Source organism: Saimiri boliviensis, chromosome 6, assembly GCF_048565385.1.
Source record: "Saimiri boliviensis isolate mSaiBol1 chromosome 6, mSaiBol1.pri, whole genome shotgun sequence".
Lineage (NCBI taxonomy): Eukaryota > Metazoa > Chordata > Mammalia > Primates > Cebidae > Saimiri > Saimiri boliviensis.
The window spans coordinates 31,909,053-31,932,472 of NC_133454.1; the positions used below are offsets into that span (position 1 = coordinate 31,909,053).

The 23,420-nt window shown below is 34.0% G+C and overlaps 1 protein-coding gene across 5 annotated transcripts; it reads right to left on the reverse strand.

Annotated features, from left to right (window-relative positions):
- FAM76B (family with sequence similarity 76 member B) lies at positions 1–23,404 on the reverse strand. 5 transcript variants are annotated; one of them, XM_039471480.2, is made up of 10 exons: positions 22,759–23,404; positions 21,860–21,924; positions 20,977–21,031; positions 19,786–19,941; positions 17,061–17,260; positions 13,872–13,919; positions 13,597–13,677; positions 12,811–12,943; positions 9,869–9,970; positions 1–5,361 (listed from the first exon to the last, which is right to left on the reverse strand). In XM_039471480.2, the coding sequence occupies exons 1-10, from the start codon at positions 22,843–22,845 to the stop codon at positions 5,272–5,274; spliced, it is 1,017 nt and encodes a 338-aa protein (XP_039327414.1). In that variant the 5' UTR covers positions 22,846–23,404; the 3' UTR covers positions 1–5,271. The 5 variants fall into 5 exon arrangements, with proteins under 5 accessions (XP_039327414.1, XP_003923860.1, XP_074256553.1 ...); XM_003923811.4 differs by having other exon boundaries at positions 12,811–12,946; XM_074400452.1 differs by lacking the exon at positions 22,759–23,404 and adding an exon at positions 22,231–22,748 and having other exon boundaries at positions 3,811–5,361.
- Between the last annotated feature and the right edge of the window lie 16 nt (positions 23,405–23,420).

Genomic DNA, 23,420 nt, shown 5'->3' on the forward strand with positions numbered 1-23,420 from the left:
TTTTTGAATATCTGTACTATATTATACTTTCTACAATAATTTATTTACCTGGCTGTCTCTTCTAGATTGTGAGCTCCTGGGAATAAGATTTCTCTCTGCATCTCTGTAGCAATTAGCATAGTGACTGGTACATAGCACATAACATGTGTTCAACTGATAATGAAATTTAACAAAAAATTCACCTCCCTGAAATAAAAATGTCCTACAGGAAGATATCACTCATTGAGATTCGATTAGAAAAAAACTCATATATAATTCAAATAACTGTGACATTTAAATTATGTCACATCATCAAGGACACAGTCACCAGCATCTCTCACGTTTGATCCTACTATGAAAGGGATACCAAACCTTGTGTCAACTTCAACCAGTGTCTCAACTTTTGTTTCATATATTGGGACTCCTGATTTTATTAAAAATAAAGTTTCCACGGCTGAAAACTATGATGCCATTAATCAACCCTAATATTCTATTTTAATTGACTGCATCAAGGAACATGGTTGAAAGTTGAAAAGAAAATTAGCCTTTATATTACCTTTATGTGTTATTTTTTAATTGATTAAAATGTCTCACATGTACAGCTCTGAAATGACAACAAATAATCGTTGTTGTTTTACTGTGGAAATTGTTTTTGTTAAGCAGAAAGAAAGGAAGGATGGAAACAGGAACCAGAATTATACTGTGGCATGATCATAGCCATTACTCACAACGCTGCAAGAAAACTAAAACAGAAACAAGTATATGTCCCCAGGAGAACTGTGAGTGGTCTTTTATTTCCCCTTATTTCTGGTTTTTTGTACTGTGCATTTTTCTTTTCAATGAGCATGTATTGTTTGAGTGTAACTTGGCAGGGGTGATGGTGGTATCATTATAAAAAAACTTATACAAAAGTTAAATATAGTATAATTAACCACCATATACATATCACCCAGTTTCAAAAATTAAAGCTCACACCCAACCCTGTTTCATTTATATTCTCATCCACCTCCCTCCCTATATTATTTTCAAGCAAATACCAATAATCACCATTTCATTGTAAGTATTTTAGTAGGTGTCTCCAGGACTCTAAAAAGATAGCTCCAATACCATGATCACATCTGAAAGGTTAACAGTGATTCCTTAAAATCATTACATAACCAGTGTTTAAATTTCCAGTTCTCATATATGGTAAAAACTTTTAATTTAAGATCCATATCAGGTTCACATATTCTGATTGATATCTAAGTAACTCTTACGCTATAGGTTTCTCCTGCTTGCAACTTACTGAACAATTGTGCCAACTGCATCCTTTTGGTGTCATTCAACATGATCTTCCATCCTATTTTAGGTGAATTGGTAGATGCTTTGTCAGATTTAGGTTTGATTCTTTTTGGCAAAACTTCATAGGTAGCAGTGTGTTCCTCCAACAGAAAGCACTTAAGAATGTATTTGTGTTTTGTCAGTAGCTGCTGACCAATCCTTATCTCCATGAGAAGTTGCAAAATAGCAATGTTGCAATTCCATCCTTCCTTTTTCATTAGAACAGAATGTTTTACAGACACTACCCTCCATCTACTACTTGCCTACCCAATGGTATAGTTTGCATGGGAAATACAGGAAAAATATTAAAATGATAGTTCTCAAAATGTGAGCCCTGGGCCAGAAGCAGCATTACCTGAGAACTTAGAAAATTCTTAGGCTCCATCCCAGACCTACTGAATCAGAAACTGGGGATAAAGTCCGGCAACATGTGTTTATCATGTCCTCAAGATAACGCTGATGTATATTAAAGTCTGGGAAACAAGTGACTACACCTTTCCCACAAGTCTTGGAATGCCCTTGCTAAACGCTATTAGCTTTTACTACACTTTGTAAAACCAAAGTTAGGTTCTGGATTTTTTTCCCAAGTATATTATCTGCCCAACTAGTCTATAAATGAAAGAATTACACCTTCAAGTTTTAAAGTATCAAAGAACCTAGCATGGTACTAGTCATGTTCCAAAGTTTTCAAAAATTTAACTACATATAGCTTGAAATACTTACTCAATTAAATGCAAATTTCTTTCTTCCAGGAAAATAACCATTGCACTGAACTGGTCTGAATCAACAGACAGGAAAATCGTTTCTAATGTTTGGCCTAAACCCCTAGTTTCACGTTATCTGTTGTTTAAGACTTCATACTGGGAAAAGGAGGCAAAATGTAGATGAGGCTATGGTAAGTTCAATAATGGTCCCCCAAGATGTCCATGCCCTAACCCTTGGAAGCTGTGAATACATTACCTTATGTGACTACAGGGACTTTGCAGATTTGACTAGGTTAAGAATTTGAGATGTAAAAACTATCTTGTTTATGCAGGTGGAGCCAATACTTTTCTCATAAGGTCCTTATAAGAGGGAACAAGAAAGAGATACTCTGAGAGAGAAGTTATGATGACAGCAGCAGAGACAGACTTCAGATGCTACAATTTGGGCTTTGAAGATAAGGGTCAATGAACTCACAGAATGCAAGGAATGCAGCTCTAGAAGCTGGAAAAGGCAAGGAAAACGGATTTTCCCCTAGAGCCTCCAGAAAGAACAAACCCTACCAACACCTTTACTTTAGTCCAGTGAACCTGATTTTGGACTTCTGGACTCTAGAACCATGAGATAATTAATTTTTGTTGTATTAAGACACTAAGTTTGTGGAAATTTGTTACATCAGCCACTGGAAACTAATACAAGGCCTTTGACAAGATTTTATTGTGAAATACTGGATCTAGAAAAAAGTACAAAATGTCAACAGTCAGATGTGTACAAGTACAGTATTTCAATAGTCTATACATGTGAACAGCTTAACGGGTTCACTGCAGAATGCTTATTTAGACCAATATAATCTAAAAAGGACTGTAATATTCACAGGCTATTAATACATAAATAACTTGAGCCAAAATGACCCTCACTGGTTAATGCTAATTAATAGTGGAAAACAGGCTAAAAGCACAATACACCACACCATATTATCTCTTACAGGTCCACATTTAAAGAATATGAGTTTCTTATGTCAAAACAGTACAGATCCAGGACTGGGACTGATTTACTAGTTTATACAATTGCAAAAAATTTAAGTTATAAGGTCATGGAATAAGAGAGGGTATTTAATTAGGACTAAATGCTGTGAAGCCCATAAAAGGTTTTTAGCCTTGGAATTTACAAAGCTAAATTATAAGACTGTTAATATTAGCTAACATTAAAACTCAATTGCCTTCAATTTTAATATTAGCTAACATTAAACTATTTTTAATTTTAATGTTAGCTAAGGAGAAGGACAAGGACAACTTTCTTTTGTAGTTTCTCCTACAAGGTATAAGAACTATCACAAAGTAAAACCATAATGACCACTGTGGATTACAAATGGCTATGAAACAGAAACATAACACATTACAAATTTCAAAGAAAGGTAATAACTATTTTATGAATTTAGCAAATCCTACAAATGTTAAAATCCATGTTAAGGCATTGTCTATCATGGTTGAGAGTACTAAATTTAAGATTATTATTACATGAAGATCCCATAAAAATAAACTGTTTAGTTTACAAGATTCTGACTGAATCTTTTCTACCACTTGAAAATTACCCTATATTACGCTTTCAAAGTGGACAAAGAATTATTTGGTATCACTTTATAATGAACTACAAGAATATTCTACCGAAACATGTCATGTTAAAAAAAAATCGTTACAATGGTATTAAGAAAGCCAATCTTTGATATGATATTCATAATCAATGTTCGTATAAAAACCTTTAAAACTGATATACGTTAACAGTTTACATGAATCAAATTTATCTTTGCCCATAAATTCCTAAGAGAAGCAACTCTTTCACTCTACACAGTGTATCCAACAATACTAAAATCAAACTAAAATGCTGAAATGATAATAACTAGGAGATAAATTCCATTTCAGGCTGAAAACCACTGGATCAGAATATAATTAGTCAATAACTTCACATAACCTATCCCACCCTACCTTAACCTTTTACAGATAATTTTAAAGACTTTGAGACAATTTACTTATAGTTCCTGAATCTCACTGTAGATTCCAATTTATTCAAAGATTATCACAGATTGGATTAAACGGTTAATTTTTTTCAGATTTGCTTTAAATTAAGTATGGTGTACATAAATATTAACTTAGATAACCACACACAGGGAAAGAAGATATATGGATCATTTTTGAAACATTAAACCTTAAAGACAATTTATAAAAAATAATAAAGCAAAACATGTAACTCACAAAATATGAATATGAAGCCATATGACATAAAAAATAAAATTACTCTTTAAGAAGCAATTTAAAATTAAATCTTTGAGGAACTATTTTGACATAAATGAATTCAAAGACCAATAGCTTCCCTTATCACACAGAAACAAATCACAAAATTTTCTAAAGTCTATATGCATTATCAGTTAGTTCTTAATGCAAACTCAAACATTTTACTAGCAATTTTGATTTCCTTTTGAAATAGGCTTCTGTACATATGCGTTTATATACAAACATTTATTAAACATGATTTTAAAACAAACTGTATGTACAAAACATCAGCATTCCTATAAATAAAAACATTAGGTGGCAAAAAGGCACTTGTAAGTAAAAATCTACAGTCGTTTTTACAAAACAGAAACACATTTTACCTTAGATACTGTACAATAAACATTAATTCCTATACTAATAATGAAAATGCTAGGTTACTAACATTAATGATATAATTTTAAAAAACAAATTTACATATATTTGAAATTCATTTAATAAAAGCACCATGATTTTCTCCTAAATTCATGTTGATGCAAAGTAAAAACACAATTCCCAAAAAACCAGTGTTCACCATTTTTCGAGTTTAAAAGTTTTTGTATTTCTAAATCGAAACCTGTTTGTCTGAAATTAGCATGGTGTAAAACAAAAAACAGAACAAAAAACCCTGCTGCTCTGACTTCTTAAACCATACCTACTCTATTATTGCATGTTTCGTTTTATAAAGAGCACTACTCATGCACTCCTTTACAACTGTTTAATACTATTGCTGGCAAAAAAGTTCCTGGATATCAAATAATTAAAAAGTTACTTCAAACCAGTTGAAGTTTTATTTGAATGTTTTACAACTTAAAAAATGCTGTATATCAATTACAAAAGTGAATAGGAAACACACCAATTCATTTGGTGTGCAAAAATATTTTTCTACTACACAGAATTTAGGGCTTCACAGAATTTTTTTCCTCAAATTTACATTGTAAGAAAAAATGCTAAACAAATTACTTTCTCAAGGAGATGTTAATATGCTTCCACTTTTGTCAAATTTTTTACCCTTTGACAATGCTGCAACCTGTTTGAGTAGTTCTCTGTTTTTGGCCTGTGGGAGACAAAAACATTCAAGATTTAAAATGTTTGAAATGCCATTAAGTCATGCTGGAGAATACTACTTATTTAATACGGTTTTCATTTATATAATTATTTCACCGAAGCACTACATTAAATCCAAGAGCTGATACATTTACGTTCATCTCTTTAAGAATGAATATGCAGAAGAAAAATTTTAGATTGTCTCATCAGCCTCCTTTGTAAATGATATTATAAATAAAACTGTTGTCCAGAGATACACAATTGGTTACAAAATAGGAGATGAAGTGAATCCACTTAAAAGAAGGTCTAAATTTTAATAGGGGAAAAATGTCTGGACCTTTATCTTAAAAACATGAGAACTATAAAAATAAGTTGTTATTTACAACCAACAAAATCAAAGAATGAATCAAGATTTGAGAGGAATATTTCCTGGCAAGCTGTATGAGGTCTTTTTTCTATGTTTACCCTCTTGTATAACAAGTGTAAGAGATCATTTTTGCAAAAAATACTCAGAATGTGTCACTTTGCCAAAGGCACTCAATGATAGTCAATTTTTTAAAGCACCCAATCAGATCACTCATTCTTTATCTTTAATTACCATATAGTCATCTGACACTGATTTTAGTGTGACTTGAGCAGTTCCACATCAACATTTCCTATTTCATGAAAGCTTAAATTTTTGCAAAGATTCAAAATTCATTTCATTATCTGACTTGACTTTCATTATTAAATGTCCATCCATCACTAGTTTAGTGAGGAGGAATATGTAAGTACAGTGAATATTTTCACATTTGACTGCCTTTGCCACCTTATTCAGTCTCTTAAATGTGGAAACTTAGATAGTAAGGATTCCTATTTATACAAATACATTAATGATCAAGCATTTTTGTAGTCTGAGTCAAAATGGGGAAAGTGATGAAAATAAGTTTGAAACCTGAGCACTATCCTAAAATTAACATGTTTTAAAAAGAGACTCTCTGACTTACATTTCAACATCATTTTCCTTCACAGGTTTGAGGAATTTTTATTATCCCGACAGACTTTTTAACCCCAGTACTTCATCTTTTACTCTAATTTTAGCTTTCTATGGCCAGATAACTTCTCTGTATGCCATTTTATAGAGGTTTCATGAAATAACCTTTTTCAAACTTTCTACTTCCATTCCCTCACCCTTCTCCAATCACTCTTGCTAATTAACACCCATGACCTCTAAAATGCAAACATTCTCAGTACTATCTTATGTGTGCAAATCAAATCATTTTTTATGTTCAGATGCATGATTAATAGGACTTTCCTATTCAGTCATTATTAATAACTAAGGTGGTAATGAAAAACTTCAATATCTATTTCAAATTTAGAAAACCATCAAGAATTGAAAAGGATTTCTACTTTCCTTTAAAACTAAACAGCTTGAGAAACTCACAGGAAAAATTAAGTGAGAATACCTAGCAGACGGGGGAAATAAAGAAGCACATTTATCATCAATTGGTTCATTACTCAGCTAACCAGTCCCTGTCAATATAGTAGTTTAAATTTTTTCTTTACTTGTTAGCTACATGTTATTTAATTTATAACTATAATAAACATACTAGCTAAAAATAAAAAGTTTGAGGAACATATGTATGCAAATTTGACTCAAAAACATCTTTACCAGGTCTGTAAGTTACATTTGTGTAAAAATGTTTATACTGATATACTAAATAGTTAATATGTGACTCTCCAAATTAGTTCCTCAATCATCGATAAGGAAACAAAAAAAGTATTCATAATTTTCATATTTTAAGTACAAAATGCAGTAATTTGAACATTAGGTATTTAAAGCAGTTTTTCCTTTTAATGCTTTAGAAGCTAATTTCCAGTTTGCATTTAATATATTTGTATCACTAATACAGTTATTTCTTGATAAATTACATACATCTTTTAAGATAAATAAATAACACAATTGTTAAGTACAAGTCCAAATTTATCTTATTCTAATTTGAATATCTTAAAAATGAATTTTATAATGCAATATTTCAATATATGTACATTTACATTTTTTATCCTAAAATTAATTCCTTTTGCTCCCAGCAAAAATATTTAAAAATCAGTGATATTCTTTACAGACTCTTAAGATAAAAGATAAGTTTAAAAGTTTAGATATGTTGGTCTAAAGGAAAGAGTATCAGGTTTAACAATTACATAGATCCTGCTTTAAATCCTGGCTTACTTACCTGCTACATAACCTGGAGAATATTTTCTCATTTGTAACACAGTAATTCCACCATCCAAACTCAAAATGAGTTTAAAGAACTTATCAAATATATGAAACACTTAGCCAAACACAGTTACTGGTACATAGAAGGCACTCAAATGTTATATCCCTTTCCCTTTTAACCACTTACCTAATTAAGTGAATTATAGAGTTTTTACTTAACATTCTCAGTATTTTCAATATTTGGGGTATTCTGGGGTTACATTTTGGACAATTTTTTCTTGTTATGTTCAGTGCTTTGTTGTAGTTTGGTAGTTAAAAATATTTACTAGCTCTAAGATCAATCTTTTGTCACAGGATTCAATTCCTTATTACATAAAGAGAAGAAAAAAATTAACTATATTTCCTCACCTCAGTATAGAATGCTACTAGTACCACTGGTTGCTAAAGGAAGCAATGTAAAAAGATGGCACTCAAGTATGACAGACTGCCTGTAGCCATAACACACACAAAAAAAATCAGGTTAAGTCGTCTGATAGGAAGGATGAAATAGAAAATCTGAGTGACCTGAAATGGTGGGAGCCAGTGTATAACAGGGAAAAGTAGCTCAACTGGAGTAAGAAGATAGAAACTTGTAAGATATGTCACTGCTTACTGTGTGATCAGTTTCCTCTGTAAAATGGGCATATCACATAACTCAGTTTTTGTAACAAGACAGCATATGTAAAATCATGTCAAAATGTCCTATATTTTCATATAAATAGTAGTTACTTTTATATTACGTGAAACATGAGTTACCAACTGAGAGGAGGTAGGCTTAAGATATCAATCAGGCTAAGTCAAAAAAGACCCCATGTCTTTGCAACTATTTTAAAAAATAAAAACCAAAACACAAATTGCTCTTTTGAACAGTGGGAAGTACTAAGTTAAAAACATATCTAAGTACCTCTTGCAGTTATTCTGTTATCTCATTCTGGATTTACTTCAGAGCTTTGGTTACATCACATTAAATCAAAGACCATCAGGTGAAAGATTCTGTTCAAGACAATCATTCAGCATTAATAACTGATTAAGAAAAATAGAAATAACATAAAACTAAAAATAATACTTGCTGGTAGATAAAAAACATTAACTAATATGTAAGAATCTGATATACGATATGGGCAATCTTTCAGAATGGAGGGCAGATGGGGATTTCCATAAATCACCACTTATTCAAGTAAATCATTTGAATGCCTACTATGTCCCAGGTTCTAATTGAGGTTCTTTTTCAACCATCTTTGTAATAGTATGATCACAATTAAGACCAATCTGTACCTTGAATTTTCGGCAAGTTCCTAAATTGTACTAATTTAAGCTACTTGCAAAGACATATCAATACAAAATCAAAAGAAAGTAACAGCAAATACCCCTTGATGTTACAATGTGAAAAATACAAAATGAAACAGGGCAGTATTAACTCCTTCCTTCTGAAGCTGTACTCTCCTAAGTCTGCAGTCTATATGCATCCATCTTCTATTCTTTTAAGATTTAAAACTTCTTAACCTTAAACATTACTAAAGATTAATTTTACAAATGTGAGACTATATAAATCAAAGAGAACATGTAATTAACTTAGTGTGGTCTGATTTCTAAATTTATAAAACCTAGCTGAGAACAAGCTTAAAATGGTAGCAATCTGTATTCATTTTGGATATTCACCATCTCTGCATGACATACATCAATCAGATTGGTACTGTGTTGACACCTGACTTCACCATTCAGTTGTTCTGTATACTTAAAATGCTATTGTGTAGTACTCTGAGGTTCAGGTGGATCACTACCTGTTAGCATTCAGTAGAACCCTGTTTGGCACTTGGCAAACCACTGTATGTAGGTTAAGTAAACTCTTGCTTTGTATACATTGTCCTAAGAACTGGTTTTATACATCCACCTCCCTTCCCATTATCTGGAAGGAAATATTAATACGAAGAATGACTGCTACTGAAGACCTGCTTTTCACCTTAGTTTCATGAGTCTGATTTTTAATTTTTTGCTCTAAGCCCAATAATAAATTAAAAATACACTAATAATATCCTCCTCTAAAAACCCCAATTGAAGTTTAGGCAAAAGTTTTCAGGACTAATGTATTAAATCACCTTTCAAGTAATTTCAAACAACAACTAATGGGATCAAGATTAAAAATGAATATAAAGTCAAAATCAAAAGTGAAAAGCACCAACTATGCAAAACCAGGGCTACCAATAACAATCTAAGTCAATGAATGCTGTTACTCAAATTCAGCCCTCCTTGCCTAACATTTTATGTAAATGATGGTAGTTACCTGAAGTTGTTCCACAGTTTCTTTGTGAGCTTTTTCCATACTGTTCATTTTTGTTCTCAAATTTGACTCTTGGTACTGAAAGTCTGCCTTTAGTTCAGTTAACTGAGAGATTAAAGAAAAAAGATACATATGTATGTATTTGCACACACACACAAACACATACCATTTTATGTAACTTTCACAATAAACTCACAATTCATTATAAAAGTGGAAGCTGTTCTTTTTAGTTTCCTGAATTGTACAACCTATCTAAAATTTGTTTTGTGAAATGATGAATTCTATCTGATTTACAATAGTGTGATTTTAATGCTAATACCTGACCATCAGTAAAATTTTTGAGTTTTCTTTTTTTTCTAAACGTAGCTTGACTGGGAATAGTTTAGCAACTGGTATGTCAACAAAAAAAATCTTAGCGGCTAATAACTTGGAAAATGTCTCATTCAAAAAGGTATTTCAATAACATAACAGTATAAACAAACTAGTTTTAATAACTAGTTTAAGGGTAAAATAATCTTTCAATGCTTAAAGAAAGAAATTTCACACTAGGCAATATAAAAAGGGATGGTCTTTTCAGCCAAAAGCTACACCGTTTTAATTTTTAAATTTAGTCCAGGATTATGTACACAACCACCTAACACTTGAGGTAAAAACAGAAAACAACGCACAGAAATACAACTACATAGAATGAGAAAGGAAAGAGGGGTACTATAAAATTTGGGCTAATGTAAGAAAAAAATCAGTGCTCTGAGAAAGAAGGCTACATAATTTTTTCACAAACATAAATGACATACATGAAAGCATAACATCTCATGACTTCAAACCAAAGAATAAGTTATTATGTAATTTCACTATTAGAACCATGCAGAAGCAGCTTCAAGTTATTTTTTAACGTTTTTCATTATGTCAGCTTTAAAGGTTTACACATTCTTTTGTAACTACCCAGTAGCTAGTAAACTGAAAGATGCACAATAGCAAAAACAGAAAATCATGGAGTCTTATATACTTATTTTTCCACACACACACAAAAAGCCCTTGCTTTTGTCAAATTCAAAGTATAACTAAGTCCTCTCTCTCTCAACTTTCTATATTCACAAAAGATTTTCTGTTCTGAAATGCCAATTCACACCAGATCAGCTAAGACAATTATTCTATTCACTATACTGTGAGTTGCCCCCAACTATGAACTTCTGGAAGATAAGAATTATGTCTTAATTATTCATCTTTGTATCCTCATGAACTAGTTCAGTGTCTGGCTCTAGAAGTCACTGAATAACTTTGTAAAATCAATTCAGGAAAATAACTTGGTTGTCTTAGATTTCTAAGAAAAAGCTGCAAATGTGTAGCTATTTTAGGTTTAGCATTAGAATTTTTCTTATACAACAACGATAATTTCATTCCCCATTAGTATTTTGGTTTTTTAAAAGAGGAATACTAACAAAAGCAGAAAACTTGAACTGCACAATGCAAAGATAATACCTTTTATGCTACAGAGGAAAGAAAAATCTAGTATAATACCTCTTACGCTAGAGAGGAAAGAAAAATCTAACAGTTAATATTCTGTAACTGATTACTACTTGGTTTAGAAATCATTGCAATTTTGCAGTAAACTTGGCATTTTATTTAACTTTACTCAAGGTTAATGCAGACATACCTGGCTTGTCTCTACAACTTTGTCATAGAACAAATTTCCATAAAAGCTCATTAATTTAAAAAATGCTGTCAATTAAAAAGAACCATAAGACAAAGACACCCATAACCATCCTACTTTTATCTTGTATGTCACTCCTATTTTTTATATATTGAATTTGCTTAAAGCAAGGTACAAATGTATTAAAAATTAAGTCTACTAACCATCAAGGTGTGGGAAGATGTAACAAATGTTATTGAATGCCAGAAGTAAAAGCTAGCTCAGATTCAAGTCTGCTGCTATAGGTACTCAGAGATGGATATGATTCATATATGTATCCATAATAAGGTCTTATTCTTTTAAAAAGAAATGATTTTAGTGTTCTAATGCATAATAAATTTGATCCAGGTCAAACTACATTGTCTGGGACCATAAACAAGTACAAAGATGATCAAACATCAGTAATAACCCTTATGTGCTTTCACATGCCAAGAGCCATAATAAATAATTGCATTTTCTTTAATCATCATAGCCATCACTTGAAATAGTATTATGCTCTCATTTAAAAGAGAAAACTGAGGCCCAAAAATGTCCACATTCTGTTCCTGGTTACAGAGAAAATCTTAGAACTGGGATTTGAATTTAAGTATGGCTAAATAACTTCAAAACTGTTTACTGTTCCACGACTGACCACTATTATGCCATCCTGATTTCATAGCAGACCTTAAATCTGTCCATAATTCTGTTAATATTCCTGTTTTTGCTAAATGGATAACACATTTGATATTCCTCTTGATTTAACTGATAAAGTCCCAATAAATACATTTACTTCCTACACAATGACCTTTTAGACATCTACTGCAAATTACTGATTACCACAGGAAATTCCCATACTGTTACTTTTCAGCAGTTATTTGATCTGAATTCATATAAATACAAGATTGGAATATCAAATACTATGTTCAAACTACTTTCTTAAATCACCAAAGTTTACAAAATATTCCATTTATATCTCATTTTTAAAGTATTAGTAGACCTATTTTTAAATTACATGTTTACTGAAAATTAAAGTTTAGAAACTATATCCTAATTAAGCTCTCAGTGAATTCTTAGAACTAAAATTCTGAAAGACAATTTTTTACCTATCTTCATGAGATGGCTTGGGGGGTGGCGGGAGGGCTTCTGTAATTTGTCTTATAAAAATCATGCATAACAAACATTACCAAATTATTAAAAGAAGACTACTAAAATTTGTGATTATTAAGTTACAGTCAAGACATAATTCTTATCAGGCTTCAATGAACGATATTCTTACCTTTTTATCTTTTTCTAAAATAGTCTGGTCTCTCTGCTGTAAGAGACGCTTAAGTGACATCACTTCTTCTTTCAGTTGACTTATAAGGACAAAATTGTCTGTTCCCCCACTATCTGCTGACTGATTTATAGAGCTACTAAAAAGAAAAAAGTAAAACACAGTTAAATGAAGTAGAAGGAAAATTAGCAGGTGTTCAAATTGCATAAATTAGACAATTCCACAAACATCCTTAAGGCTAATGCAAAAAAATATGTACCTGACAGAAATGGATGCAACTGGCAAATTACCTTACTAATGGCACACATTACATACACCTGCAGAAATATAATTCAGTATTAGCTTTTAGGGGGTCAATACTTCTAGTGTAAAGCAATAGGCAGCCAATTTGTACAGTAACATCAGCAAACTTTTGGCTAATGAACTAAAACAAAGTCACGCTCATATTTTTAATCTAGAAACATTTTCTAAGCAGGTCAATTTAAAATATCACAATTAGATTTGTGTTTCATTGAAGAATAAAGATAAAAATAATGTTCTCCATTCAGATTTGTTTTCTTTTTCAAAACCCAAATTTACTTCCCAAATAGAACAACATAGTTCAGTGCCACTTTCTTATTGCCAAAATTAAGTTAAAAATTTTAAACTGGTTTATGTTTACTCTTCTAGGTGACTCAAGTCAATGTAGAAAATACATGTTTCTAGTTTTTTATCTAGTAATAACTGGCAATCAAACATAACTATGCAACTGAGCTGAATTTTCACAACACTAAAAGAATTCATTTTTACCTATCTCCATTAGATGGCTTAGATTCCAACTTGGGCTTTTTCTTTGGAGTTTCATTCTGAATTGCTGCAGAGGATTTATGGCTGAAATAAAAAATTAATAAGAATAGTTAAGAGTAAAAAGGACAGAGGAACCAAATGATAAGTTATTCATCTTCCCCTAAAATATTACTGAAAATATTGATTTTTGTAAGGCTTAAGTAACAAAGTTAAAGGAGTAACATACACTTATAAAAATACATTTCAAAATACTTCAGAAAATACAGCAATGTATTTACCTCTGTTTCCACAGTCCCTGCTCTTGTTCTGGACTTAGATTGCTGATTCTGAAAAATATATAAATGACATCTAATAACGACATTCATTTAATACACCTAAATTTAACATTCTTTCTCAATGGATACAAATTATATGTTTATAATCTTTTGTTCAGAGAAAGGTATATTTAAGTTTTCAGACTAAACTAGTATTGAATAAACCACATTCTGATGAGACAAATTCTAATCAAACGATTACTGGTCATCTTAAGTTCTTTAAGAATCTTTTTAATCAGCATATCCACAGTTCAATTTAATATCATACAAAGGGTGGAGTATACAAGCACAAAAACTACCACAAGAAGATTCTAAAATTATAAAGTCTAGTTATTATTGTACTTTGGCTGCCCTTACTAATTCAGATGGAAAATTTTTATCTTTAAAGCTAAGGCTTTCCTAGTAATTTAAAGTGGAGATTTTTCCTTTGGAGTAACTCAAGGTGCTCATAATAGTATGTCTATTTAAATGGGGAAATACGTTGATTTATTTGATTCTTTCCCAATTTTCTCAAAAATCCTCCTCAAAGTCCCTAGATCTCTCTTTAGTATTCTGGAGATGTTATGCTGAAGCTACTGGGAAATTTCATAGTAACAAATGATTTTACTTTTACTCATAATTTAATACTGTAATAGTTTTCTATTCTGGCATAATACTAATAATCACTTTGTAATTCTCTATGAATCCTACATTTTTTTCCCTCCTATACTTGGCACATCAGTCAATCCTTCACTAACCCCTAGTTTATTCACTCCACATATAGATTATCTTCTATGAACCAGATGCCATGTATTTATACAATTTAGAAGATATTGGAAGACCTAAGCTGTGACCTCATGCAAATTACTTAACATCCCGAAGCCTTGGTTCTCTCATATGTAAAATGGATGTAATACATACCTTATACTGATATGAGCATTAAATGAGTCATATACATAAAAGCACTTAGTATAGTGCTGGCATATACAAAACAGATATATGCATACATGTGTCTAAAATTTACTATTGGTTCAGCTGTAGAAGTTTTTGAAGCAAAAGAAAAAAACAGATCTTAAGACTCAGCTGTAAACCAATACCAAGTTGGGGAAAAACAGCAATAACTCCATCAACCTGAGTTCTTCTTATTTGTGAATGGAAATCCTATTGAGGGATGCGGTTGTCTTGTCTTGTCTTTTTTTTTACAAATTTCATTATAAGCGAGCGTAACAAGCCATACATGAATTAACAGCACTAGCCGTATCTCAAATAATCACATTAATATGACTGATAGAAACATCTGGAATTCCCATCTTAGTTTTCTGAGGGTTGTCCATTCCTAGATTCAGATCCACCTTAGTGCCACCCACACAACCACATCCCCTACTCTAGCCAATCACCATCTATCACAATATGTATGCTCCTCATTTTCAGTCTAATCTATCGAACTTAAGATAGGACCCTACAAATTAACTGTTATCAAATGGTCAATAGCCATCAAATAGAAAATAGTGTTTGTGGCCGGGTACAGTGGCTCACACCTATAAATCCCAGCACTGTGAGAAGCGGGTGGATCACGAAGTCAGACTGAGACCATCCTGGCTAACATGGTGAAACCTCGTCTCTACTAAAATACAAAAAACTAGCCAGGCATGGTGGCACGTGCCTGTAGTCCCAACTACTCAGGAGGCTGAGGCAAAAGAATCGCTTGAACCCAGGAGGCAGAGGTTGCAGTGAGCCAAGATCGTGCCATTGCACTCCAAACTGGCAACAGAGCGAGACTCCATCTCCCAAAAAAAGAAAACAAAAAAACAACAAAAAAAGAAAATAGTGTTTGTATTTCTTATGTAACCAAAAGTAAAAAAATTGAAGACTTTCAATTTCAATACTGTCTTCTTTCCCTTTATTTTTGAAACCTGTCATTTTTTCAAAAATTTGGTTGCTGTCACATACTTCGATCTTCACAAAAATAATCTGATTGTGTCCTTTTACATCATGCTAAGACAAATTTATCTGTAAAGAATAGAGAAAGGAGACATTTTGGCAGTCTTAGGAGTATGTCTGACATTCCTATTACAGTATATAGTTGTCACATTGTTTCTTAAAGCAAGAAGCAAAACCAAGGTAATCTTATATTCCTTTGCTCCTTAAGATACTGATATAAAGATCACAAGATTTCTTCAAAACAACCAGAAGACAAGGTATTGCATTGTAGTCTACCCAACGGTAGAATTAACCACCACTAACCTCAACGTAACCTCATCATCTAAAAGGTGATGGAATACGGTTTAGAACAAATCTTACTAATTAGTAGAGCTATATTACATTCCAAAAATACTGCATTTGTTCCAAAATGTGGTGGGCATCAGTTTCTTGTAAATTCAGTTTTAAATTATCTGAAACTTAAAAGACTCATAAACAAACAATAAATTCTTCTGAAAATGGGCATGCAATATGTTCCTGCTTTTTCCATTTTAATTTGTGTTTACATGAGTTTAATTTGATTTTTAATGTTCTTGTTTGTTCCATGAAGCCTAAAACTGCATTTTAAAAAGACTTTATACTACACACATCAAGGGTTAAGGTACTACTACTACTACAACATAACTCCTCCCCAACAGGTCACTTTAAAAATCAAGTACAGTTGACCCTTGAACAACCCAGTTTTGAACTGCATGGGATCACCTATACAAGAACTTTTTTTTTTTCCAAGCAAATACAGATCAAAAGTACAATATTTGGAGGATGTGAAACCTGCATGTATAGAAGGCCAACTTTTCCTACAGGCAGGTTCCACAAGGCCAACTGGAGTATATGCAAATTTTGGTCTATGAGAGGGTTCCCCATCAAATCCCTCCAGCATACTGAGGGAAAACTGAGGATTTTGATAAGTTATTTAAGTGTTAACTGATGTACTTTTATTTTGACTTTCTATGATTATAATTTTATAATTTCCTAAGTGTCTTACCTGTATTACGGTAAATAGCTAAACATATTCCATGTGTGCAATATTATACACTGAATGAAATGGAGACATGACCTTAGACACACAAGAAGCCTACTGTGTACAACAGAATCTAGACTAGCACATAGTAAATATTTGCACAAAGTAAACACCAATAAATGGCATTAAAATGCCAGGAAGAATTTTAGAAAATATGACTTCAAAGTACTTACTTGTGATGACTACTGCTGTGACGATGGTGATGGTGATGATGGTGGTGATGATGTTTTGGATGATGTTGGTCTTTCTCAGTAAGAGATGAAGAAGATGAATTTGAATGTGATGATCCCAGGCTCTTCCTTTGTTCTTTTGTCTTCTGTAAAACTCTTTTGTATGATAAAGTACAGAGCCAGCATAATAACTTTCCGTCAACCTTTTAAGAAAATAAGTGTATTAAATTAAACGTACCCATATAAACTGGCTGTGAATGAAACCAGGCAAGATAAACGACTCACCTATATTCCACACGTAACATGCACAAATGCATGTATGCACATATTCACAAGTTGTTTTGCAAAACAGAAGTAAAACTGGACTTTTCTGAAACTTGGGAAAATACTTGGTTGGAAAATTATAAAATTAATGAGGAAGACATACAGATTTCCTTTAGTTTTGAGGCATTTTTAATTTGAAGAAAAAAAACATGTTACCTTTTTTCTTATTCCAGGAGATTAAGTATAAACTGACTGATATACTTCCAAGAAATACAGCCTGAATTCTTAAATCACTGCGCAATTACTGATAAAGTATTTCCCACTACAGTAAGTATTGTAAATTTACAAAAAAACAGAAAAGCCTAAATGATATACACAGTTGACTCTCATTGTTCTTCATTTCCTATCTGTGTATTTGCCTACTCAGCAAAATTTATCTGTGATGCCAAAAGTCAGTATTTGTAGCATTTTTTGCGGCCACTGCATACATACACAGTGGTGAAAAATCTCTGCCACCCAACTGCACGTTCCCAGCTGAGATGTAACAAGGTGATGCTCTGCCTTGTTTTACCTCTCAAACAGGTATCCTTTTCACAGTCAATTTAGTGACATGTTTTTCAAGTTTTTATAGTCCCAAAGAGTACTGCCAAAGTGCTATACAGTGTTTCTAGGCTCAAGAAGGTTATAATGTGCAATAGCAAAGACATGGAATCAACCCACATGCCAATCAATGGTAGACCAGATATAGAAAATGTGGTACATATACACCATAGAATACTATGCAGCTATAGAAAAGAACAAGATCATGTCCTTTCCAGGAATATGGATGGAGCTGGAGGCCACTATTCTTAGCAAACTGACAAAAGAACAGAAAACCAAATACTGCATGTTCTTACTTATAAGCAGGAGCTAAACGATGAGAACACATGAACACATTGAGGGAAACAACAAACACTAGAGTCTATCAGTGGGTAGAGGGCAGAAGAGGGAAAGAATCAGGAAAAATAACTAATGGGTATTAGGCTTAATACCCGGGTGATGAAATAATCTGTACAACAAACCTCCATGACACAAGTTTACCTATATAACAAACGTGCACATGTACCACTGAACTTAAAAAAAAAACATTAAAAATAAAAAAGGAAAGTTAAGAAGGCTGTGATGTGCCTTACAGAGAAAATATGTGTGTTACATAAGCTATGTTCAGGCACTCTTAGTGCTGCTGGCCATGAGTTCAATTACATTTATTGGCAGTGTATATTAAATAAGTTGTCTTCAAACAGTAACACAAACAAAAAAGTTCATATATTGATCAACTGACCAACATGTTATTACTGGAGATGTGAACTTATTCCTATATTTCTCTTGGGCAATGTTTCAGTACAGTAGTCCCCCTGACCAATAGTTTTAGTTACCGATGGTCAACCTTAGTCTAAAAATGTTACATATGATATGATATTCTGAGGGAGAAATACCACATTCACATAACTGTAACTAGAATATGTTATTATAATTATTCTATTTTGCTATTATTTTTATCTCTTGTTATACCTAATTTAAAAACTAGACTTTATCCTAAGCATGTATGTATAGGAGAAAACACAGTAGAGTTCGTTATTATCCCCAGTTTCAGGCATCTGTTTCATCCAGGTGGTTTTAGAAGGTATTCCTCATGAATAAGGGAGGGTACTACTGTATTCACTGTTTTATGGGAAGTTTAAAGAACTACTGCAAATAATGAGAATCAACTGTACCTGTCTCAGAGAAGAGAGAGAGTGTTTCCAAAAGTACTGACTAAACCTTTAAAAATAAAATCAAATTTTTATCTGTTTGTTCACATCTATTCCATCCAGAGTACTCCAAGGTATGTATGTACCAGACGTGCTGGAGGGACAGGTCTTATAACGGGGAATATACATTGCTGTAGGGAGACCTGAGGAAGCCCCTCAAAGCGGACTTCTCCAAATCAGCTAAAATTGATAGGCAACAGAAGGCCTGTGTGAATGCTGACTGGCAGAGGAATATCACATGAACACATATACTTATTATAGTAAGTCACTGTAGGTAAGCAAAAACAAACAGTAGTTTCAAATATGAGCCCGTATCAAAAGGCACAAGAGTACCTGAATTTTAGGTGCCAATGTGCCATCAGGTATTTTTTTCACACCAGCAATGTCAAGTAACCAGCAAGGCGGTAAAGTAAAAGAAGTTATTTAACAGTAATTAGTTAAATCTCCTGAACCAAATGTGGGACAGCCAAATAGTACAGAGTAGCTACCACAGAGTGTTTTTTGTAGTATATGAATCACACAAGGAGGACACTCACTATTCCTGCATGTTCATCTAACTACTTGCTTTCACGGACCCAAAGAGATCATGTCTCAGTAGTGTATTAATTATAATTTCCACCTTGTTTGGCATTTTATTTAATTTCTAGAAAATGTCATAACATAATAAAGCATACCTTTCTTCTTCCTTCCTCCTTCCGATCAAAAGCACATTGTTGTTTGCACTGTTCACAGGTCTGAGGTGGTCCATATTTTTTTTCTGAATTTGTACAACGCTGACACTTGGTACCAATAAATGCTGCAATTATGTTACAGTACTGACAAGGCTTGGGCTGAAAAACATATACATTTTATATGAGACTTTTAAAAACATTAAATATTTGTTGCACAGCATATACCCAGCATTATAGACATATTTCTGGAATTAAGAAAACCCACAGGTAAGAAATTTGTTCTCTTATCCTGTCATATGAAATGACTTTTATACTGTATTTCCATGCATTCAACTAATATTTACTTCTAGTCATAAAACTATTACTCTAAGATTTTAAGAAATAGATTTCTGATTTGCACAGTCTGTTAGATAATACAAAACCTACACATAAAAACAGTTTCAAAGAATGAAAATAAAGATATACATGTATAGAAATCTCATGAACAAAGAATCTGAGGAAATGTCCTTCTACTAATTTAACATCCTAGTTAGCTTAGTGACTGTATCATTTACTCAAAAAATATTAACTTTTCATCATATATAGGCATAAGTAATACAAGGAATATATACTATAGGCAAGTTTTCAACTTAAAAAAAAATGGGGACCAGCATATTCAACATAAACCATAAAAACATACCTTGATTTTCTTTGATACTCAAAACATGATTCAGGACAGTTTAGAACATTAACGTTAGCATTTCTGACCAATAATAAATAATATTGGTATAACATACCTATAATGATTGTAGAATACATCTAAGACAATTTGTACTAGGATTGTGTCATAACTTCTGTGAATAAATATCTTAATTGTGCTGTTTTATAAAAATAGTTCTGAGGAGGTTGTTCTGAAGTGGGCTAAAGTCTGATCACACAAATATTATGGATAAGAATTTGCTCTATTTGAATCTTTAACAGCTCCACAAATTTCACACTGATATTGAATATATGTAAAACATGCATATAATTTAACTATTTTTAAATATTGTCACCTTTCCATCAAAATGTGTACAGAAAATTTCTTTCATAAAATATCATATGGTAAAATATTTAAGAGCATAACAATACATAGTTTCTAAAAGGTCCAGCTTCGTGAAAAATATTAACTGACTAGTAACAATGACATGAAATGAAAACCTAAGACATACTTACCGTCCCAAACTGCTTCACATTTTGAGCACACTTCTTACAAATTGTGTTAGTTTTGCTGAAAAAGAAATTGTATATAAATGATCATGTTTACTTAGCTTTCTAAGGTAATTAGCACAATGTCAAAATAAAATGAGTGAGTCAAAGGTTGGTAGGGCTTAAAACTTAACTCTAATATGGACCACGAATTTTTTCAAAAATACAAGAATCTTTTCAGGGTTGTTTCACCCAGATTAAGACAAATGTTTTAATACATTTTTATTGTGTATTTCTTTTTGTAAAGAAAATATCTCAATGTTTCATACGTAGCTTCAAAATCTTTACACTTGCCACCATTAATGCACAGCACTACAATACTAATGCACACCTAGCCTTCCAGTTGACTACTGTCTAACACTATAATGCTCACACCTACTTATGAAGAAGTTATTTGTTCTTCTCTGAGGCTACTTTCTGTATGTACTGTCAGAGTGGAACTCACTGTTAAAAAACTTATGTACTACTCTTCCATGTAATAAATTACTAGATTTCACCCTTCGAAGACCATTGGTAACACTACAGACCTTTCCTCAGGTCCGTAATTGTTTTACCATATATTTTTTTTAGTTTAATAGTAACTGTTTACATTTGCATTTTCATTAGCAAGGCTATACATTTTCCATGTAGTAACTTATTTTTTCTCTCATACAATATCTAACTGTAAATTAACAGCCACCAGTTTTTTGGCAACATTCTCCCACCATGTATAAAAGGTTTACAACTTAAAATTTCTGGGGCTAAACAATTTTAAAAAAATACTTTCATAAATATATGGCATTACAACCCCCAGGTATTCTATACAGACAACACTTCTCTTTAACAGTCAAAAACTGTTTAATATACAAACCTCTCTTGTTGAAATTCTGATCTGCAGTAAGTACATTTTACAATAGGATGTGCAATCCGACATTCCTGTAATAAGACAATACATCAATCAGTATCTATCTCAAAGTCCCAAACCTCACTTTTCTAGTAGAAAATTGTTTACCCAACCTAGTGAAATGTCTAAAACATTGATAAAACGTGGCCCCAACGTAAAGAACTGGTTGTTTTATCATATAAGTGGCCAATCACAGTATAATTCCTTAGGGAAGGCATAGGTGTCTTTGTCTTTGGTAGATGTGGGGATATATTACAGACAAATTAAGAAAGCTGTCAGGGCCGATTCCAAGAATTGGTTAAATGTGAAACTACTTATTATTTTGCACCGTTGCTCACAGACAGCATCCTGGCTTTAATGGGATGGGAGGAGCTCCAAATCATAGAGCATTCTGTTCCCAAACCAGTCGCTTCGCTTTCCTGGACAGGGAAGAAGGATGCCATCAGGTTTGCGGCTTCGGGTTCCTAGCAAGAAAGTGCAAAAACCGTCCCCTGCCTCCTGGTGGAAGAAGAGGACAGACCAGGCAGAAAACCGAGATGAAAACATCTCCACCCCAGGGTCTCTGCGGCATAGACAGGTGGCTGCCTCACTCAACCCCACCCGAGACCCCCGGACGCTGACGGGGCCCGGCACCGTCCTGGGCCGCCTGGAAGAGGACACGATTCTGCCTCCCTCTCAGGGACCGTTCCCAACTGATGCTCAAGCCCCCGGAAAAAGGGGTTCCCCAGTGGGGAGGCGAGGGCTCCAGACTCCCAAACCCCTGAGGCGCCGGCGAAGAGAGAGGGGCTGCAGCGCAGCGGTCACCCGGCCCCCATCAGACTACAGCGGAGGATACCCATCCCGCCCGCCTCCCGGAGCCCACGGACCTTGCAGAGCTGCTGGCCCTGGGAGAGCTCCTCGAAGGGATAGCGCTGGGTACACTTGGTGCAAGCGTACAGGGCCGAGGCCGCCATCCTGCTCCTCAGTCTCCTCCTCCGCCGCCGCCCGCTCCGAGGCGGGGCCCTACGGAGAACTCGAGAGCCGCTGCCGCCGCCCGGGCCGCGGGCTCCGGCTCCTCCTCCTCCTCCCCCTCCCCCTGCCTCGCGCCCACCAGAGCCTCGCCGTGAGAGCCCAGGGCCCCGCGGACGACGCCACCGTCTCCCTCCGCCTCCACTTCCGCCCCAGCCCACCCAGTGACGCCGTGCCAGCCGCTCCCGCTTAGGCTCCGATAGCGGCGGAGGGAGACGAAGCGGAGAGTTGGTTGCTGTTTAGCGGCGCGGCCGCGGATCCGCTTCCTTCTCGGCTTCCCTTCCCCATGCCTGATTGGCTCTGGAGGCCACCGCGTCACTCGGTGGCTCCTCCCAACTCCCAACTTCCGCGACGCAGGGAGCATCCACAAAGGGAGGAAGTCGCTGGCCAATGACAGCCGGGTGCTCTCAACGCGCGAAATCCGCTTTGAACCTGCCCCGCCCAAAGGTCTGCGGTCGCGGCTATTAACAGCCAGTCCCAGGTTTGAGTGAGAGCGCCTCAATCCAATTGGGCAAATGTT

Bases quoted from the DNA above. Each gene is read 5' to 3' on its own strand.
- FAM76B (XM_074400450.1), bottom strand. From the start codon at position 22,335: ATGGCATCCTTCTTCCCTGTCCAGGAAAGCGAAGCGACTGGTTTGGGA. The intron at 19,942-20,976 runs GTAAGTATGTCT...TATGTTTTTCAG, and splicing joins ATGTGAAGCAGTTTGGGACG to CCCAAGCCTTGTCAGTACTG. The intron at 9,971-12,810 runs GTAAGAATATCG...TTAATCTCTCAG, and splicing joins TTTTAGAAAAAGATAAAAAG to TTAACTGAACTAAAGGCAGA.